Source organism: Aotus nancymaae, unplaced genomic scaffold (genome assembly GCF_030222135.1).
Source record: "Aotus nancymaae isolate 86718 unplaced genomic scaffold, 86718_ANA_hifiasm-v0.15.2.pri h1tg000015l_0, whole genome shotgun sequence".
NCBI classification, from domain to species: Eukaryota; Metazoa; Chordata; class Mammalia; order Primates; family Aotidae; genus Aotus; species Aotus nancymaae.
The window spans coordinates 5594908-5614817 of NW_026988426.1; the positions used below are offsets into that span (position 1 = coordinate 5594908).

Sequence of the window (19910 nt, forward strand, 5' to 3'; positions counted from 1 at the left end):
GAAAAGGAATCTGATAATACCTGACCTAAGATGGGTAGTTCTGGTTCTAGCCAGTTGGTGCTCAGTGTCTACTCATTAGAGGAAGATGTTGGTCCTTCTCAAATAATGAGCAATTCTGTGCTGCCGAGCAAATGGTTTTGCTCCAGAACTCCAGGGCCCCAAGCTGCAACTCTCCAATGGGGGCTTGCACCAACTCACACAGAATCATTATCCAAAGGATGCCTCCAGCATATCAGTTCTGCTGGATTGAATGATGCAAACAGCTGGGAAGTGGTCTTTGTATCTGCTGGACAGTCTGGGCCCCTCTCAAGACTAACAGGCTTCTGGCTCACCAGATACATGGGTAGGGGCAGTGACCAAGGGCTGTGCATGCACATGGCAGGAGGAAAGAAGCAAGGCACCATCAGCTCACTCTGGTGTAAAACTGGTCAAACATTCGGGACCCACTGCCAACAGGCGTCTCTGGGCTTGGAGACAAGTGAAGCTGTGATGACAGCTTCAACAGCAGCTCTCTCATTAAGAGGGGCCTCTTGGTATTAACACACACCTAGTCACCTCCCTAAATTAACTAGAGGCTCAGAGCTATCTGCAGTTGAAGTGGATTCTCTCTAGGGCGGTCCTTCTCAAACTTTAGTGAGGGAGAGCTTGATAAAACACAGATTCCTGGACCCCACTCCCAGAGATCCTGATCCCTAGGTCTGGCATGGGTTCTAAGACTTTTCATGTCTAACATGCATCTAAGTGAGGCGATGCTTGCGATTCTTGGACCGTAGTGCAAGTAGCTCTGCCATAAACCTTTTGAGTACCATGACTCGAGAACTTTGCTACCCAGCTGCAGTCTGTGAACCGTAGCATCAGCATCACCTGGGAGCTTGTTAGAAATCTTGGTTTTTTAAAACTTTAATGTGCATATGAATCACCTAAGTTTCTTGTTAAGAGGCAGGATTTGATTCAGGTGGGCTGGGATGGAGCCCCACATTCTGCATTTCTAACAAGCTCCCAGGATGATGCTGATTGTACTAGCCAAAGGACCACTCTGTGAGTTGAGCCCAATAATTCATAACCCTGGCTGTGTATTAAAATCACCTGGGGACCAAAACAAAGTCCTGACCCAACCCAGGTGATTTTCATGGGCATCTAGAGTCAGAAAAAATAGTGTTATATATTTAAAAGATTTTTGTTTTATTTTGTCTTTTCCTGTTTCTTGATGCTTCTTGTTACATATATTGGCCCAACACATTCTCTTCTCCCCCTCCTCTTCCTCTCCTTCCCTCTGTTTCAAATTTTCGGTTTTAATCTACACATATGCCTCTTATTACCACTTTCACTTAACATGGATGGCCTTCAAATATTTTGGTCACGTACTCCATAAACATTTTGAAAAACAATGTCCCTGTCACATATTTTAAGTTTACATTTAAGTGTTTTCATTTCTAGTGGACTATAAAACTTTAGGTTACTCTTTTCTATGTATACGGATACCATTGTGATTTGGTACCTACCAACCACCATTTGAAAAATCTCCTTTTTAACAAATGTATATTTTACATCATTCCTTTTCTCCAATTCATACACAGAGTTTTATTTAATGTAATATATATTAAGCTTGAAAACCTTATCACTGTACTACACTTCTCTATACCAGAAAGATAGTACAATAATTTAAAAAAATTTCCTGTGACCCTAAAACTCTAAAGTTTAAAAAAGTAGGTTGACACCATGGCATGTGTATACCTGTGTAACAAACCTGCATGTTCTACACATGTATCCCAGAAAGTAAAGTATAATAATAAAAAATTGGATTGATTATCCATCACAATTGTTATTAATAATTAATCAAACCATCATGCACCATTATAAATTATGACAAATAATTATTGAATAAGAAAAGTAAAATTTACTGGAAATACACCTTTTAATGAGATAAATGGGAATGTTCTTTCTAAAATTAGTTCATGTATCCAGGGATGGATATTACTTCTAGGTAAAATGAAAAAGTGTTCAACACCAATTTTATTTCTATTTTTTTGTTTTTATAAATGTATATTTTGAAAAAACTTATTTTCATAAATAAATAGATGGGAAGGAAGGAGTTTTGTTATAACAATTTCACCCAATTCCTTGACAGCACTCTGATTGTTATGCCCACAGTCACATAGTGATTTATCATCAAACAGTATTTTTAATGATCTATTGGCTGTTCTCCTTCAATTCCATTGAAAATCAAGAATTGTAAGCTATCTGGCTTGCAAGGGGATTTCTTACCCACTTATTAAAGCCATCCACTTTCTCAATACTGACCCTAATACTTGAAATTCTCCTTTATCTGGAAAGCAGAGGGTTCTACAGGCCAGAACAATGCATCAAGGAAGAGGAGGGTTTGCTGGGAGGAATGCCTTTCCTTTGGAAGGAGGGAGAAAAGCAAGCATGAAAGGAGAGCTGGGAGGGAAGACCGCAGGTGCATTCTCAGGCAGATCTGTGTGGGGAAAGAGTATGCATGGAAATTGAGGATGTGGATTCTCTAAAAACCATTCACCACTGACTATCCTCTGGAGTCACTCAGCCCTGATGTGAAGATTCCTACTCCAGATTAACACCATCTATTAGTGGGGAGCAGACGTGACATGCCTCTGCCCAAACTAATGCCTGCAGGGCCCAAGCAGATAGGTACCATTAATAACTTGATGGGGCAGTGAGAGACACTCTCCTCCTTCTTTGTCTAACTTATATTTCCCTGTTTTTGATAGAGACTTGGTTATAGCAAAAGGTTTCCCTACTACAAGGAAGACAAGAGTGCAAACATTTTGATCAACAGCCACTGCATGGTCTCCTGGTGAGGGACACAGCTTGGAACTGCTGAGACCCAAGCAGGATGAGATGATGCCCTGGTAGCAGCATCCCATCAGCTCCCGCAGATCGCTGTGTTCAGGGACAGGAGCTGGCAACACAAGACCATCAGTGTGTATGTGGAATTCCCAGCTTCCAGAGGCTGTCGTAGACAGTTCTGTTTGAGCCCTCTGCTAGGCAGGGCTTTGTTCCTATCTACAGCAGTGGACGAGCTGCAAATCTGTGAACAGAAAGGCACCTGTTGACTCTAGCCTTGTGGTCTCCTTTGCCAGGATGCCTCTTCCCAAAGCCTCAGCTGAATGCCTCTTACTCAACCTTTAGGTCTCAGTTAAATATCATCTCTCAGGGGAAATCTTCCAATTCCCACTTACATGTCTGGGTTTTCTAGAGCAAGCTGTGCTTCTCTCAACCATGGCTCAGGTACTTTTGGCTTTACTCACCCATTTAGATTACCATCTCATCCTTGACTTCCCTAACTTCCATGTGTAGCACTGGGCCTGCTGTACAAGAGATATCTCATAATAACTAATGAATGAATTAATCAGGATTGCTGTATACAGCCATGCAGGCTATGTACCAACCATTTCTTTGGGGTACCATTAATACAGACTACTATAGACCACAAATGTGTGCAATGCAACAGCCCAGCAAACTGACTGTCTATACTTGTTAAGGGAGTGTCTCCCAGCACACAGGGCTCTCCAGCCACAGATCTTCAGTATATAAAATAGAGGTAAGTATCCTGCTCATATGAGCAAGAGCTCTCAAGGGGACCTGGGAGTCCAAGTCTTGCTGGTCAGGACAAGCCCTTACTACTCCTAGATCACTCCTGGACCATACAAGGAGCAAATAAAGCTCAACGATGGGTCATGTGGGCAGTTTCTCTGGGAATCCCTTTTGTATGCAAAGTGCTGTGCATTTTTATAAAACTGTCCTGCTCAACATGGTAGCATCCAGCCACATGAGGTTACTAGAATTAAAAATAGTTGAAATTAAATTATAAATTCACTTCCTCAGTCACAATAGTAACATTTCAAGTATTCAATAGCTCCACGTAAAAATAGAGAACATTTCCATCATCACAGAAACTAATATTGGATCATGGGTCACACCTCAAATGCTTCCAGAGTCGGCTAATGTAGAAGCAACAGGCTAAGATACAGAAACATTTCTCTCCAAATGGGAAGTTTTCTAACACAAACTTACCTCAACAAAGAGGCAACCTGTCATCCAAAAACATCTGCCCCTCATGTTGCTTTCAATATGCAATAACTTAAAATTCCACAATGAGTATTTTCCCAAAACAAAGAATATAGTCCTCCACAGGAAAACTCAAGTTTCTTCATTAGGAGAAGGCACAGATTGTTTAAACTGGGAAAGGGGTCCTAGCATGGTCAGATATTTTAAGAGAAGCTGGAAAATTTTCTCCCAGCTGTTAAATATTGGCTCATGTATTTTCAAGGTATTGTGTGAGCTAAATAAAACACAAGCAGCAAATCCAGACCACAAGTGTCTAGTCAGGACTTCTGATCTAGAGAAATATTGTACCTTAGGAAAGAAAATGCAATAGGAACAAGAAATGTGTAGTTGTTATGGATTGAGTTGTAAAAAAAGTAATATGTTGAAGCCCTAACGTGTAATGTAACTGTATTTGGAAACAGGACCTTTAAGGAAGTGACTAAGGTTAAATGAGATCATATGGAAATCTCTAATCCAATAGGACAGGGGTCCTTATAAGAAATGGAAGAGACAACAGAGCTCTCTAATGCTCCCTTTCCTGAAACCCCAATGCACAGAGGGCCATGTGAGGACCAGCAGAAAGATGGCTCTCTGACAGCCAGGAAGGGAGGCCCCAATGAGAAACCAACCTGGCTGGCAAAGCTGGTTTCATCTTGGACTTTCAGTTTCCAGAACTGTGAGAAAATCAATGTCTGTTGTTTAAGCCACCCAGTCTCCTAAGGAAGAGACTTGAGTTTTCCTGTGGAGGGCTCTATTCTTTGTTTTGGGAAAATACTCCTTGTGGAATTTTGAGTTATTGCATATTGAAAGCAACACGAGGGGCAGATGTTTTTGGATGACAGATTGCTTCTTTGTTCTTAAGCTGGGTGTTTGTGTTAGACAATGTCCCATTTGGAAAGAGATGTTTCTGAATCTTAGCCTTTTGCTTCTATATATTCCCTGACTTAGAACATCCCAAACCATATTGAAAGTGCTTGTCTTTTGCTTCCACCAACAAAAGCTCTGATAGTAGAAACCAGTTTGCCTCAATCAAGATATCCTCAATGCCCATGATGCTTAGTGAACACTCAGTAAAGACATCTTGAGTCAATGAATTAATGAATATCTTTTATGGCAACCCAAGCTGACTAATGCAGTACTTTTTACTCACTCATACATTGAAGTTATATATATATATAAGTTATATATGTGACTTATACATAAGTTATAAGGATATCAATATTCACAATTGCATATTGAATGGCTTGGAGATGCAGAACTAATATTTATAGCTCATTTAAAGTAACTCATTTTTAACACTACAGTCTGACACGTTGAGCTTGCAAAACATGGACAGTAGTGTTATTCCGCGTGGCTCACTCAGTTTGCTCACAAAGGGCTTTGCTCATGAGACTAATGAGGCCTGTGGCTTGAAGGCTGTAATTTTACTGATTTGTTCTATTTATAACACAGTCCATCTCTGAGAAATCTCCCATATTTTCTCTATATAAGCCTATACCAATACTCATATAAATAAGAACTATTGTGAAGAATCTTTCCAAGGAAGCATTTCTTCAGCCTACAATCTTGTGTGTCTTGACCTTACCTTGTCTTTACCAACCCTGTCTTTATGACAGGCAAAGGTTTGAAAATGTAAATGGCAGAAACTCAGGATGTTCAGGAAAATTACTATTCTCTGACTTAGAACATCCCAAACTGTATTGATAGTACTTGTTTGTCTTTTGCTTCCACCAACAAAAGCTCTGATAGTAGAAACCAGTCTGCCTCAGTCACAATATCCTCAATGCCCATGATGCTTAGTGAACACTCAGTAAATACATCTTGAGTCAATGAATTAATGAATGCATTTCTAAATGAACAGAAGGACAGAGAGATAAATATTCTTCCAGAAGTGGGACTTAAGCTAAGAGTTCAGGATAGGTAAGAGCTGAAAACATAGAAGCGGGGGTGAGAGAACTTTCTAGGGAACTTAGAAGAGAAAACAGCTGAGGGATAGAAAGTATATGGAGGCAAGTTAATTTAATTTCCTAGTGAAAATGTCTAGCAACATAGTAAATCCCATCTCAGGGCACAGTGTCCCAGATAGTAGGTTCAACAGGGCAAGGTTTAGCCACCCTGTCCAGAAGCAGCATAATTAATTTTATGAGTAACACTGAGACAAAGAGGGATGCCCACAACCAGCAGGTCAAATGAAGTCATAAAACAGAAGAAATGTGAGTCAATAATGGAGGAAATGCATGTGGACAAGCCTTCCATCTTTGGGCACCTTACTAAGTCAGACAGAGAAGTTCACACATCAGAAGTATCAAATTTTAGAGTCAGGGTGACCTTGAAGTCATTTGTCCTACTTTCTCCTTACCAAAGATTGAAGGCCCAGGCTGGCATTCAGGCCTGGAGATAACATTTGATTGATTGTGACATGTGAAGTCACAAGAGTGAATGCAAACTCCAAGAAGAAAAAGAAAAGTCACAAAGACAAAGCAAAACATTGCACTGAAGGACTAAAGGATGGAGAATCCTCACATCTTGGGATGAGAAGAGCCAAAAGGAACAATAAATACCAAAAGAAAAGGAGCTACAGGAAGAACAAGCTGATGAGCAGGCATCCTCAGATGCCAGGGATGGGGAGGGGACCAGGAAACGGCAGGTAAAAAGGTCTCGCTGCACAGGCTTTCACGCACTCACTGGACAAGTATTTACTGAGCCCTTAGTATTCATCATGCACTCTTCCCATTGCTTATGGAAATAAGCAAAAATCCTTATCCTCACAGAACTTATGGGAGATGAAGACAACACAACTAAGGACTCTCTTGGAATGGGCTTGTATTAAATGCAGAGTCTTGCTGGGGGGCACTGATATTTAAAACAAGGGAGTAAACTAAAGGACGGTGGTTATGGCAGTTCCCAGTCATAGAAAGCACTGTTCTACTCCAAACTTCCTTTTCCTAATCATCCCACTGGTGGTGCATCTCTCCATAAGTGAAAGAAAAGATTTTTAGAGTTCTGCTAACAAAGCTGTTCCAGCCTCGGAAGCAGAATTAATTGCTCCCTTGCCTGTGCTTCCAGAGCTGCTTCTATGTAACTCCCTCTCGTCTGGCATTTAATACACTGTGTTCTTGTTGTCTGTTGGTATGCCAGTCTCTCCTGGCCAAAGTGAGCTCAGAGAAGGCAGGAACCACATGTTGTGTTCACCAAGTTTCCTCAGCATTAAGCATAATGTCTGATAAGCATCAGATGCTCAGCGTTTTCTGAGTGAAATACCAGAACTGAAGTCTGAGTGTTTAACAGGCAGGGAGTAGGGGGGAATCATATACTTAGAGACAGAAGTGAGACAGAGACTCTAAAAGCCAAAGAAAATCATATTCAACCCTTCCCTTGATTCTTCTATATAGACACTGAAAATGGTATAGGCTGATGCCAGTATGCCAGCTGTTTCCCTCTGGATCCCTGAGTATCCTTCCAGGATGAGATGATATTCAAAATATTTAGTGACTAACATGGCAGGGTCACTAGCCAATCAGCATGGAGGCCTGTGGGGGCAACATGGCTTATCTGTCCGTCAAGTGCAAACTGCAGAGGTGGATAGGATCCAGGTAATCTAATGCCAGGCTAGGGTTCGGGTAAGTAGAACTGCTTCCTAGATTTTCATCAAGAACATGCTTTTTGTCATGGTTTTTACAAATACTATAACTAAAATGAACAAAGAAACAAAGGCTCAAAATACTGCCTATCCGTTTCATACATTTTCAAATGTGATGGTACAATTTTTGCACTTGCCATTTTCTCAATTTAAGAGAAGTGACATTTTCTTGAGTAGACTAAAGAAGTATGAAACTACTTAAGCTTTCTGAAATAAACCAATAACCAAAGGGCAACATATGCATATGGTTTCCACTCCTACGTCATTCTGACTGATGAGGATGCTTCCCAACGTTTTAAGGATTAGAAAGGAAGGCTGGGAGCGGTGGCTCACACCTGTAATCCCAGCACTTTGGGAGGCAGAGGCAGGTGGATCATGAGGTCCAGAGATCGAGACCATCCTGGTCAACATGGTGAAACCCCATCTTTACTAAAAATACAAAAAATTAGCTGGGCATGGTGGCGCGTGCCTGTAATCCCAGTTACTCAGCAGGCTGAGGCAGGAGAATTGCCTGAACCCAGGAGGTGGAGGTTGCGGTGAGCCGAGTGCACTCCAGACTGGGTAACAAGAGCGAAACTTCGTCTCAAAAGAAAAAGAAAAAAAAAGAAAGGAAGAAGTTTGAATTCTGGAGTACATTTATGTTGAAAATTTTCCCAAATGGAAGCAAACCTTTGTGAAATTCAACCCTGTCTGAATTAATAAAACCACAGAGTGACATCCTGTTGGGGAAAGAGAGTGTGCAACAATCTTTCAAGGAAAGTGAAGGGCATTTAATACCAGACACGGTCTTTAATAGCAGATGAGACACACCTCAACAAAATACATCATCAGCGAAACAGCTAACAACCTCATGGGGCTAGCCAAATGTTCATCATTACTGACTTATGTCAACTCTGACTCCTACTCTTTAAATTCAAGTTGGGAACTAAAATGGAAAAGCCTTCATTCTTTCACGATTTTCTCTAGAGTTTTGCACTTCCAGTTTTGATGTTTGTATCTTGCTCCCTAGAAAAAAATCGCAAAACCATTACAGCTTTCCGACTTCCCAGATGATCATGCAGGCCTAATACCAAGGTGAGCTAGGGAATTCCCAGCTCATATTTTTATGATTCTATAAAACTACATAAAATATTATCTTCAGTATCCACCTCAAAAAGCTGCACTTGCTAGCTGGTTATTCCTTGGCAAAATAACAGTTCACACTAACAAGCAGAGGTCACAGGGTTTCTTAGACCTTCCTCAGACCCTCTCAGACAAACATAGAGATACACTAGACTTGAAGGAACTAATTTTGTGCTAAAGAGGATATTCTTCAAGATCATAAAAGGCGAAGGGGTGCAGGCAGGATAATTACCTGAAATAACAAAGAGTCACAGGGAGAGACTATTGCTAAGAACTCACTAATTAGAACCCATACAGAAAGAATCTACATCTTCAGATAAATTTCTGGTTTCTATTATTTCTGATATAAATTCCATTTCTTTACATCTCAGATACAAAGTGTTCTTGGAAAAGTGGGGAATACAGCACTCTGGATTTGGTAATGGCCTTTGGCATTGTTAAGTGGCCTTTCACTTTAACAGACACTGCCTGATTTTCTCCAGGCTTGATTTAATATTCTCAAACACATTGTAAAGATCTACAATTTTAATTACCTGCTGTAATTGCCTTCTATAAGAGCCAAAAGGACATCATTTACAATGAACAGTAATAAAACATTATGACTAAGTGGTAAAGATGGAACAGAACTGTTATCAAAGGTGACCAATCGTTAGGCTGTATTCACAACAGCGGCAGCCAGATTAAGAAATTACAACATGATTTTACAAATCAAAAACCATTCTACAATATAAGTAATCTCAATAAGTAAAATGGTGAAAGTCTCCTTGGGGAAAAGACAAACCTGGATTCAAAACAAACCCACGTAATCAACTGCGTAAGATTATGGAAATAATTTGTTGCCTCATCTGCAAAATGGGGATAATACTGACCTTATGGCTTCTTGTTTGTTAAAAAATGGTGTTTAAATGGTGGTTATTATGATTATTATATTAGTATTTTAAGAGACAGGGTATTGCTCTGTTGCTCAGGCTGGAGTACAGTGGTGCAATCTCATCTCACTGTAGCCTTGACCTCCCTGGCTCAAGTGATCCTCCTACCTCAATCCTTCTGAGCAGCTGGGAACACAGATATGCACCACCACACCTAGCAGATATATATATATATATTTGGTAAAGACAGAGTCTCCCTGTGTTGCCCAGATTGGTCTTGAACTCCTGGGCTCAAGCAATGCTCCTGCCTCAGCTTCCCAGAGCACTGGGTATGAGCCAACATGCCTGGCTGATTGTTTTTTTAAATGAGAGATAATATTTACATACTGGGCATAGGTAGACATCCAATGAACAGCTGTTGTTACTACTACTACAATAAACCTTCATTATGCTTTGGACCAAATCACATCTTTCTGTCTTTAAAGTTGGAAATTTTAGTTAACCCATGAATTACTCAGCCTACCCTCAGCACAAATACCATTTTATTACTGAAGAGATGGGTTCCACTCTAGATGTTCCCTCTGAATCAGAAAATAATATATTCTCATTTTTATGAAAGAGGAGATATGAAAAGACAATTTAGCTTAGCAACTCACACAATCTGGATTTTGAAAACCTTAAAAATTCTGAAGGAAGGGAAATTAAACAGGTGTTTCTTAATTAGCAGTTTCAGAATACTGAGCACATTTGTGAAAGAAAAAATCGTACTGAGAAGGTACGAGTAGAACCATTTAGTCTAGAAAGTAACTAAAAGCTGAACCCTAGGAAATTCACCAGAATCATCGCTATATTCAACGACTGCGTAAACACAGTTTTTCTAAGAAAACTACATTTACAACTAGCAACTTGTTCTGTGTGGTCTTATCTCAGCCAATAACGATTACTTTGCTTAGGATTTCTGCAGACAAGCTGTGTAATGGATGTATGTTAGAGACTGTACAATGATTGCAGGAAAAATTCAATTTTCCATCTCCCTTGTTTATGCCCTCCAAAAACTCCTTGTCTTCCATATTAATTACAATGACAAGGAGAGGAGACTTCAATGACTGTAATAGCTACAGTGATCAGAGCTAGAAAGAAAACTCCTAAGTTATAATCTTGGGTCATTCTCAATATATTACATACTTGGAAATGTTATGTTTACATACTATGATTCTACAAGGAAATTATCTTCAATTCCCTATAAACTGAATTCAGGTACTGGCTGCTGGCTAAGTCTAAGAAATTAGGTCCCGCCTTTCCGGCGGTGACAACCTACCCACGTGAACATGCCTCTCGCAAAGGATCTCCTTCATCCCTCTCCAGAAGAGGAGAAGAGGAAACACAAGAAGAAATGCCTGGTGCAGAGCCCCAATTCCTACTTCATGGATGTGAAATGCCCAGGATGCTATAAAATCACCACGGTCTTCAGCCATGCACAAATGGTAGTTTTGTGTGTTGGCTGCTCCACTGTCCTCTGCCAGCCTACAGGAGGAAAAGCAAGGCTTACAGAAGGATGTTCTTTCAGGAGGAAGCAGCACTAAAAGCACTCTGAATCAAGATGAGTGGGAAACCATCTCAATAAACACATTTTGGATAAAAAAAAAAAAGAAATTAGGTCCCAAAGGCAAAGGTAAAAGTTACTAAGCCAGGTGCAGTTGCTCACTCCTGTAATCCCAGCACTTTGGGAGGCTGAGAAAGGAGGATCTCTTGAGTCCCAGAGTTCAAGAACAGCATGGGCAACATGGGGAGATCCTGTCTCCACAAAACATTTAAAAAAATTAGCCAAGTGTGGTGGTGCACACCTGTAGTCCCAGCTACTTGGGAGGCTGAGGTGGGAGGATCACTTTAGCCCAGAAAGTTGAGACTGTAGTGAGCCATGACTGTGTCACTGAACTGCAGCCTTGGCAACAGAAAAAGACCGTGTCTCAAAATAAATAAATAAATAAAAAAGGGCTTACTTTAAGTTCTAGCCCCCAAACTGCCAAAATTAAAGAACTCTTATGCTTAAATATCTGAATATAATAATTTAAATTGAGACATTTAACAAGGGGACAGAGGGAAGGCAGATTGGAGGAATTGCTAATGCTGAGTTATACAGAGGAGTTTGTAAAAAATCTGGTTAGACAAATCACTACTGAATGATAATTTTTGTCTTTCAATAATCACAGCATAATTGGGAGAAGTAAATGAATACTCATGGTCCCTCTACTGAATCCAACTGGTCAGTTCTGCTTGGTTAATTAATTCTCCAAGTGCTTGCCTTACTCCCTGGGTAAAGTTTACTCACTGCAAAATCTGTCACCACAGTTTGATATCAGTATCTGGGAATTAGTGAGTGTAATCACGCACATCAGTCTTATAAATCCACTGGGACAGATCATGCCTTACTTTATATCCTATGTGCTGTCTAATGCATTACTGATAACAAAACAACCACTTTGTTATGAGAAATTGTGACTTATTGTTATGATGCTCCATTCATAAGCACTGACACCAGGGCATCTCTCACTGCATCCTTAAGCCAAACCTGTGTGCTGTCCACCCAAGCGTGCCTCACTGGGGTTGCAAGAGGGGGCCAGCCTCAAAACTGTTGGGCCACAGCATACTGCTATTCTCTGGATTGAATGTTTACTGGGAGTGGTTTGGGTATCAGAACAGAAGGCGTCCTTTTTTAAAATCAGAACCAGGCTCCTCTGAGGTCTGCATGCACAGAGCTCTTCGCAGAGAGGTTCCCTGCTGGACAGCCACCTCCCTCCAAGTTTTGCCTTCTTGGGCTTCTCTCTCTTGGACACATTTGGATACCACAGGCACACCCAGCCGCCATGGTATATGCTGGTCTGCTTTTATAGGAGAAACAAGGGTTTTTGGAAGGGGACAAATAAACTTTGGCTTGAATCCTCAACTTCCCATTGACTATTCTTGAGGTCAATAACCTCACCTCTTAAAGCCTCAGTGTCTTCAGCTGTGAAACAGAGTTGATTGTTAACCCACAAGGCTGTCATGGAATTTAAGAAGGAAAATATATGTGACAACATCTGTCAGGTCTCAAGAAATGTTAGGGCCTTCTTCTGTCTATGTCTGTCCTTGGAGGATCATCAACAGTACTCTTATTTATAAATTATTATCGGATCTGCATATAGCTTGAAACAGTTGTTGTTCCTAGATCACCTAAAAGAATTTTGTAAAACTGTGTATCTTTCCCACATCTTGACATCTAAAATTTTTCATTATTTTAGTTATTTTTCATTATGAAAATAATGAAAATTATAAAATGAAAAATTATAAAAATATATTTATAATTTTTCATTATTTTATTATTTTACATAATAAATTTGAAGGACTGAAGAGAATATAATTTCTAGTATATTCTAATGTTTAATATTTCAGTATATTTTAATAAAACTATTGCAACACATTTATATGTATTCAAAGGAATCTAAATATTTGATAAGCAGATCTAAAGATTTGATACACAGCATCACCCATTTAAAAAACACATTAACAAGCTCTAATTTTTAATAGGAAGAAATTTTACATTTCTTTTCTTTCTTCTTTGTATTTCCATCTTACACCCCCACAGAATTGTATCCTTTATTCATTACATTTATTGAGTCAAAGTATTTTATTAATTACCTTATAGCCTCTGAAAATATATGTATATAAATTTAAATTTTGATAGGGCTCAGTAGCTCACACCTGTAATCCCAGTGCTTTAGAAGGCCAAGGGGGGAGGATTATTTAAGGCCAGAATTTGAGACCAGCCTGGGTAACACAGTCAAATTCCATTTCTATAAAAAAAGAAATTAAAAAATTAGCTAGGGTTGGGGGTGGTAGCTCACGCCTGTACTCGCAGCACTTTGGGAGGCCAAGGCAGGAGGATTACAAGGTCAGGAGTTTGAGACCAGCCTGGCCAATATAGTGAAACCCTGTCTCTATTTTAAAAATACAAAAATTAGCTGGGTGTGGTGGTGGGCGCCTATAGTCCCAGCTACTTGGGAGGCTGAGGCAGGAGAATCGCTTGAACCTGGGAGGTGAAGGCTGCAGTGAGCTGAGATTGCACCACTGCACTCCAGTGTGGGCAACAGAGGGAGATTTTGTCTCAAAAAAAAAATAATTAGCAAGGCATGATGGTTCATAGCTGTAGTCTCAGCTACTCAAGAGGCTGAGGCAGGAGGGCTGCGTGAGGCCAGGAGTTTGAGGCTGCAGCAAGCCATGATCTCACCACTGCACTCCAGTCTATGTGACAGAGTGAAACTCTGTGTCTAAAAAACAAAAAATTTCTTAAAAAAATTTTTTTAACCATTACAAATTTTGATGAATAGGTTTTTATATTTTAAAAAACTAGAAATGCATCTCTCAATGACACAGAGAGTAAAGTTTAATTCTAATCTTTTCTTTTTCATAGATAAAATATTGTTCATATAAAGCAACAGACAAAAATGAAAGAAATTTTATTAGAGTATCTCTCAATTCTTTACATTCTTTTTAAGTTATATACCAAAAGTCATATAGTAATTTATTCATTTATTTATTTTATTATTATTATTTTTTTGAGACAGAGTCTTGCTCCATTGCCTGGGCTGGAGTGCAGTGGTGCAATCTCAGCTCACTACAGCTTCACCTCCCAGGTTCAAGTGATTCTCCTGCCTCAGCCTCCCAAGTAGCTGGGATTACAGGCGCCCACTACCACACCTGGCTCATTTTTGTATTTCTAGTAGAGATGAGGTTTCACCATATTGGTTAGGCTGGTCTCAAACTCCTGATCTCAGATGATCTGTCCACCTTGGCCTCCCAAAGTTCTGGGATTACAGGCATGAGCCAATGTGCCCCACTGTCATATAGTAATTTATAAGTTAGGACAGACATGTTTTATTCTAATAACAAACCCTGAAATCTCAGTGCCAACAATACAAAGGTTTGTTTCTTACTCATAATGAGTCCAATTCTGCTTGGGTGGCCCTCCTAGGCTATTCTTCCCACATATTGATTAAAATATCCAGATAGCTTCCATCTTGTGGTTCAATATGTGGCCTGGCCATGGTTGTCCCAAAGGGGAAGGGAGATCATGAAGGTAACACGCTGGCTCTTAAACATATGGCCTGAAAGCGATACTTTATCCCACTCACATGGCCCCACACCTGTAAAGGGGCTAGAAATCTCTTCCTGTCCTAAGAACATGTGGACTGTGTTACAGTTAGCAATGATTAAGTTATTTGCAATGAAGTGTCAGCTGACAACACACATAGGACCTACCTCATTTTGCAGACAGCAAAAGATTGAAAACACCTGATTTATAAAATGATTTATTTCCCAAATATTAGAGTCTTTCACTTTCTCAATTCTGCCATTGATGTTTAGAATTCTCCCTTTGTTTGGCACCTGGGCATTTATACCCTCAGATAATTGCCCATGTTAAAGATTCAGGATGAGTAAGAAATGAGCCTTCCATCTTATTCAGAAAGAAAGGAGCAGTTGTGAAAAGCAAAATTTGACCTCAGGCATCCTCAGATCCAGTTTTAGAATGTGAATATGAAAGGACTGAAAATAGGTTCCCTGGAAATTTTACCTGCCTGCCTATGCCTTGGAAATCTATATGTGTCCTGGGTGATACTCATAGACCAGTGATTACTGCTTTGGGAAACTGGGGCTATTGGGCTACCCCAAGTTTGTTCAAACGCTGAGGGCAAATGATCATAGCTTAACCTGATTTCCTAAGATTTAGCAACAGTGAAATCAGGTAGAAATAAATCTCACAGGGGAAAAGAAGACACCTTGGGATGAGAAGAGATGGGAATATGGTGAAGGAGGCATGAGTGGGTAACAGAAACGATCCAGTTTTGCCTTGTTGGGTGAGGAGAGAGAGAATGATGTCTTTGCTGTGGTTACTGAAGTCTTGCTGGCAGTCACCAGCTACATTCCTCTTCTAAAACTCATTCCCCAATCCATCCGTTTGGGGCTCAGAAACAATTAGACCTGGTATTTTTACTTATGTTTTCTCACCAAGAGCACAAGAAAGAGACAAGTTTAAATGCTATTTTTTATGCAGGTTGAGTCTGTTAGTGGGATGGCCCCCTATGACACTCTGTACACAAGCTATCCCAAGGAGAGGTCTGAAAATTCTCATTTCAGAGAAGTTAACAGGCTGTGCATGCCCTATGGTTCACCTTTGCCTAGAGAGGTAGATTTATGTACTTGTGTGTTTAGTTTTATCTAAACTAACTCTCACAAAGTGGACAACTGAAGACAAAGGCATTCCTAGGAAGAAACCACAGATCTGAGTCACTCACAACACCAGCACAATCAGATGACAACAAACGGCAGCGGGTACACTTGTGTAGTTAGAAGCCACGTCACCAGGAAAAACAATTCTCTGTAACCAGATGTCATAAGAAGTTTTCCAAAAAACTAAATTATATCAAGAAAATCAAGTAAAATATGTATTTCCATTCATGAAGTGCATATTGCACCATCAGACATCAAGTAAAGATGGAAGGAAACTTTCATGATAAGCACTGCTGATTCCCTTCGTCTCTTCTGTCTGATGGTTAGTGCTTAGAATTGATAAGTAACTAGGTGTTCATGCAAGGGGTGTTAGATATAGTGAACTCCAAGTTACTTTTCAAAGAATCAGTACGTCAGTATGTTCAGTTCTCTTATTCTTTAATTCTCCATTTTAAGGTTTAACTTCCTGGTTCTCTGCGCCCCCTTGCCTCTAGTTTCAGTAAACAACTTTCTCACCAGTTCTAATCAGTAGTTTACATCTTTTCCCCTGATCACCGGCTTTGACCTGAGTCACCCCTGGTCACCTGCTCTGACCTGTTCCTAACCATCCTTCCTGCCAAACTACCCACCCTGCCACTCTGGATGGTACCCCTGCTCTCTTTAAAATAGCCAATTGGAATTAGCTTACTGTGCAGCCTAACCCTAGTCAACAGGAGAACGACACGGCAGTAGGGGTTACTTACATCAGGAATAAGAACCCCTTCCCCTCCCTTGTCCAGGTTTGAGCTCACCATTGCTCCATCTGTGAAACGTATCCTTACCTTGCTGAGGAAATTTATATTCAAGTGCTACTTCTTTTGCAGCACTGAAAATGTACATATAACATGGGAAATGCTGAAGGCTTATTTCTTGATGGTGTGTTTACGGAAGTGTTAGGGACCATGGCCTAGACTTAGTTATGTCTAACACAGCTCAGGAGGCCCAGGGCCAGAGTATGCCTCATGCTTCACTCTGTACAGCAGGTTCAGTGCATGGCTAAATAATTAAACTCATGATTTTACTATAAAATACATACTTCTTTATTTATGTTTCCGTAAATTCTGGCAGTAAAGTATCATACAACCTATAAAACTATGCTTGGTTCTAAATTGCTCATTTGTGATGTAAGGCTAGGCCCCAGACTGATTTTTACTAATATTTCAAACAGTTTCTATTGTTTTAGGAACCCAAGCCATGTTAGAGTCCATCTGGAAGACTTCTGCCTTTAATGTTAAAGGTACAAGGAAAATAGGAGAGAGTTTTGTCCGGGGAACACAAAAGCCATGTTTTACAAGGCAGTCCTTTCAAATGACTGTTCATAGACATGATTCCCAGGAATCCACTTTCAACTACTAAACCTATATGAGGTCTGCAGTTAAATTAGCATTATAGAGGACAAAAAAATGTTAAGTGGTCTTCAGAATTAAAAGCAAGGGTTTGTCAGCCTGAAGGAGGATCAGCTGAAATGATATCCTATCTGCAAATGTTGTTTGAAGAGGAGACATTAAGATGAAAGAGGGGGAAAAAAACAGTAAGGAGAGAGGCAATCATTCCTTTTTTAATCCAAGCTTCATCCCTAGTAGAAAATCTCATTACACTGGACATTTTGAATATTGGATCAGAACTGATGCTGTGTCTAAGGTATGTACAATGGCATTTAAACAATGATTGATTCATCACTGTATAGAATTCATCTCATCTCCTAACTCTATGCTTTTTTTTTTAAAGGAAGAAACTCCTATTCACATATTAATTTGGTTCAGAAGTTCTATTCCACAAAGGTTAACGCAATGTAAAATATTCAAAGCAAAAGCCAAAAATAGGTTGACAGGTTCATAAAGCTTACCTGGGTCTGACCTTAGAACAGACGTGTCTATTCTGAGCCATGCTCAGCCCCTTCTTTTTCTGGTGTGCACCTGAGCTGTGGGAGCTGGCTATGAAAAATTCATGTAGGACGCTTCAACAGTCCCACCTATGTCCTTAACATCTGCTGGTTTCACATCACATTAAAACTTCAAAGTGGATCCACCCCTGGGATGGCAGCAAGCTCTCACCAGGGAAGCGGGGTGGAGAGTTCAGAGAAGTCCTCTCCTTCCCTACAGGAATATCAGTGCAGAACATGCAGGAATTTATCTTCTTAACCATGCAAAAGGGGAGATATGTTAAGAGATAATAATGCCATCTACTAAATATGCACAAAACAGCAGGCAGTATCATTATGGGACTGCATCTCACTTCTAACAGTCATGCTTTTTTTCAAAAAATATTTATTTAAATCTAAAACCTCTTTATCTTTTGCTTCCCATAAGCTTCAAGTGTAGCCACAGTATTTAGTAATTGAAAAGGTGAAGATGTTTTTGAACTCTCCAGTACAAGGTTGTTGATGAAAATGTAATATGTCCTCCTGTTAGCTGGGTGACAGCGCATCACTTATTTAGATGTTTTGAGACAGGGCTGGACCTGGAAGCTGCTCCCCTCCAACACAGTGCTGTCCTTGAGGAAGAAACGGATTCTTACTACAACAGCAAACAAGAGGTGGGGCTGCATGACACTCCAATTTTAAACTAATTACAGCACAATCCACCAGGAATTTAATTACCAGGACCCGATCATCCCCATGGGGTTCACTACATAAAGGTTCTCTGCTTTATTCTCTTGACAGCAAGGAAAAATTTATCTTCGTTAAATGATAATTGGCAGTAATATCTTCTGATTTTTCAGAAATGCTGGCTGGAAAGTTTTTAAAAATTTTCATCAATCTTGTTTGGTGTTTCCACAAAAGCCTACATCAGAAGAAAAAGATGTCTAAGCCTGCAGAATACACTCTATCTTACTACCAGTATGAATAGGTCTTGAGAATATCTAATTTCATAATAAATCTGGTGAGGAGTTGCATCCTTCAATACTTCACAGTCTCACCAGGAGTAGGGTGGCCAGGTCCTGAACTGCAGTGTTCATTGCTTAGACCACTCACTGCATTCCAGAAAGAAGCACGATTTAAACAATTCTGGGGGCTTCTACAGATTAATCAGACTTCTGACTTTTAGAGGTTTTCAAAATAAAACTTTTAGCAAAAAAGAAAAAAAAAAAGCATAATTGGTTGCCATTTAACATTTAGCTAAATCCAATATGTCAACAGGAACGTTCTCCTAAGAATTAAAATAAGGCAGTTTCTGCAACCTCCTTACTTCTCCCATTTTACCTGGCCCTGATAAAAAACAAATAATTCATAAAGTAACAAAATGTAGGTTTTTTTCCTAAGATTTAAAATAAGTCCATATATCTCACTTTTTACACATTTTACCTGGTGCCAATGAAAAGTTAAAAATATACACACAAAGGAACAAAATGCAAGCCAGTTAATTATAATATTTATGAGCAGCTTTCAATATACTTTTTGGTCAGGGTAGAAACTGAAATTACTGAAAAAAATTTACATATTCCAATTATCTAAAGCTATGGTATTGCATTAGTATGGCAGTTTGCAAATTTACTGTATTCGCTTTATTTTCTGCTGGCCCTTACAGAGTAGGCAGGTAGGCAAGTACTAGGTAAGGACTGTTTTATAACTTTGTCATGTTAACCACAGTTTTTGTGGAATAATTTTTTTCCCTTTTCTAACAGAGGAAGGCCAACTTCCTTGTGTCTGATGCAGAATTTCACCCTCTTTGGCCCATTATTATCCTGGTAGTTACATTACAATTGAGTACAAAATCGTATTTGCTAAACAGGATAAATGACTCTACTTGTAAAGTTTGGAAGCATTAAAATAGTAACAATGTATTTAATAATACAATTTCCATTCTTTATCATCACCATTGGAAAAAATCTTAATAAATCATCCTTATTTCTACTGTAATTCCTGATGCAGACAGTCCTTTTACTCGCAG

At 39.7% G+C, this 19910-nt stretch overlaps 2 protein-coding genes across 2 annotated transcripts in view; one reads left to right on the forward strand and one right to left on the reverse strand.

Moving 5' to 3' along the window:
- Positions 1-19910, reverse strand: part of SDK1 (sidekick cell adhesion molecule 1) — a 652070-nt gene that overhangs the window by 413424 nt on the left and 218736 nt on the right. The gene's annotated exons all lie outside the window — the stretch shown is intronic.
- Positions 11046-11358, forward strand: LOC105719500 (small ribosomal subunit protein eS27-like). Its single transcript, XM_012455590.3, has one exon. The coding sequence runs from the start codon at positions 11046-11048 to the stop codon at positions 11298-11300; it is 255 nt and encodes an 84-aa protein (XP_012311013.2). The 3' UTR covers positions 11301-11358.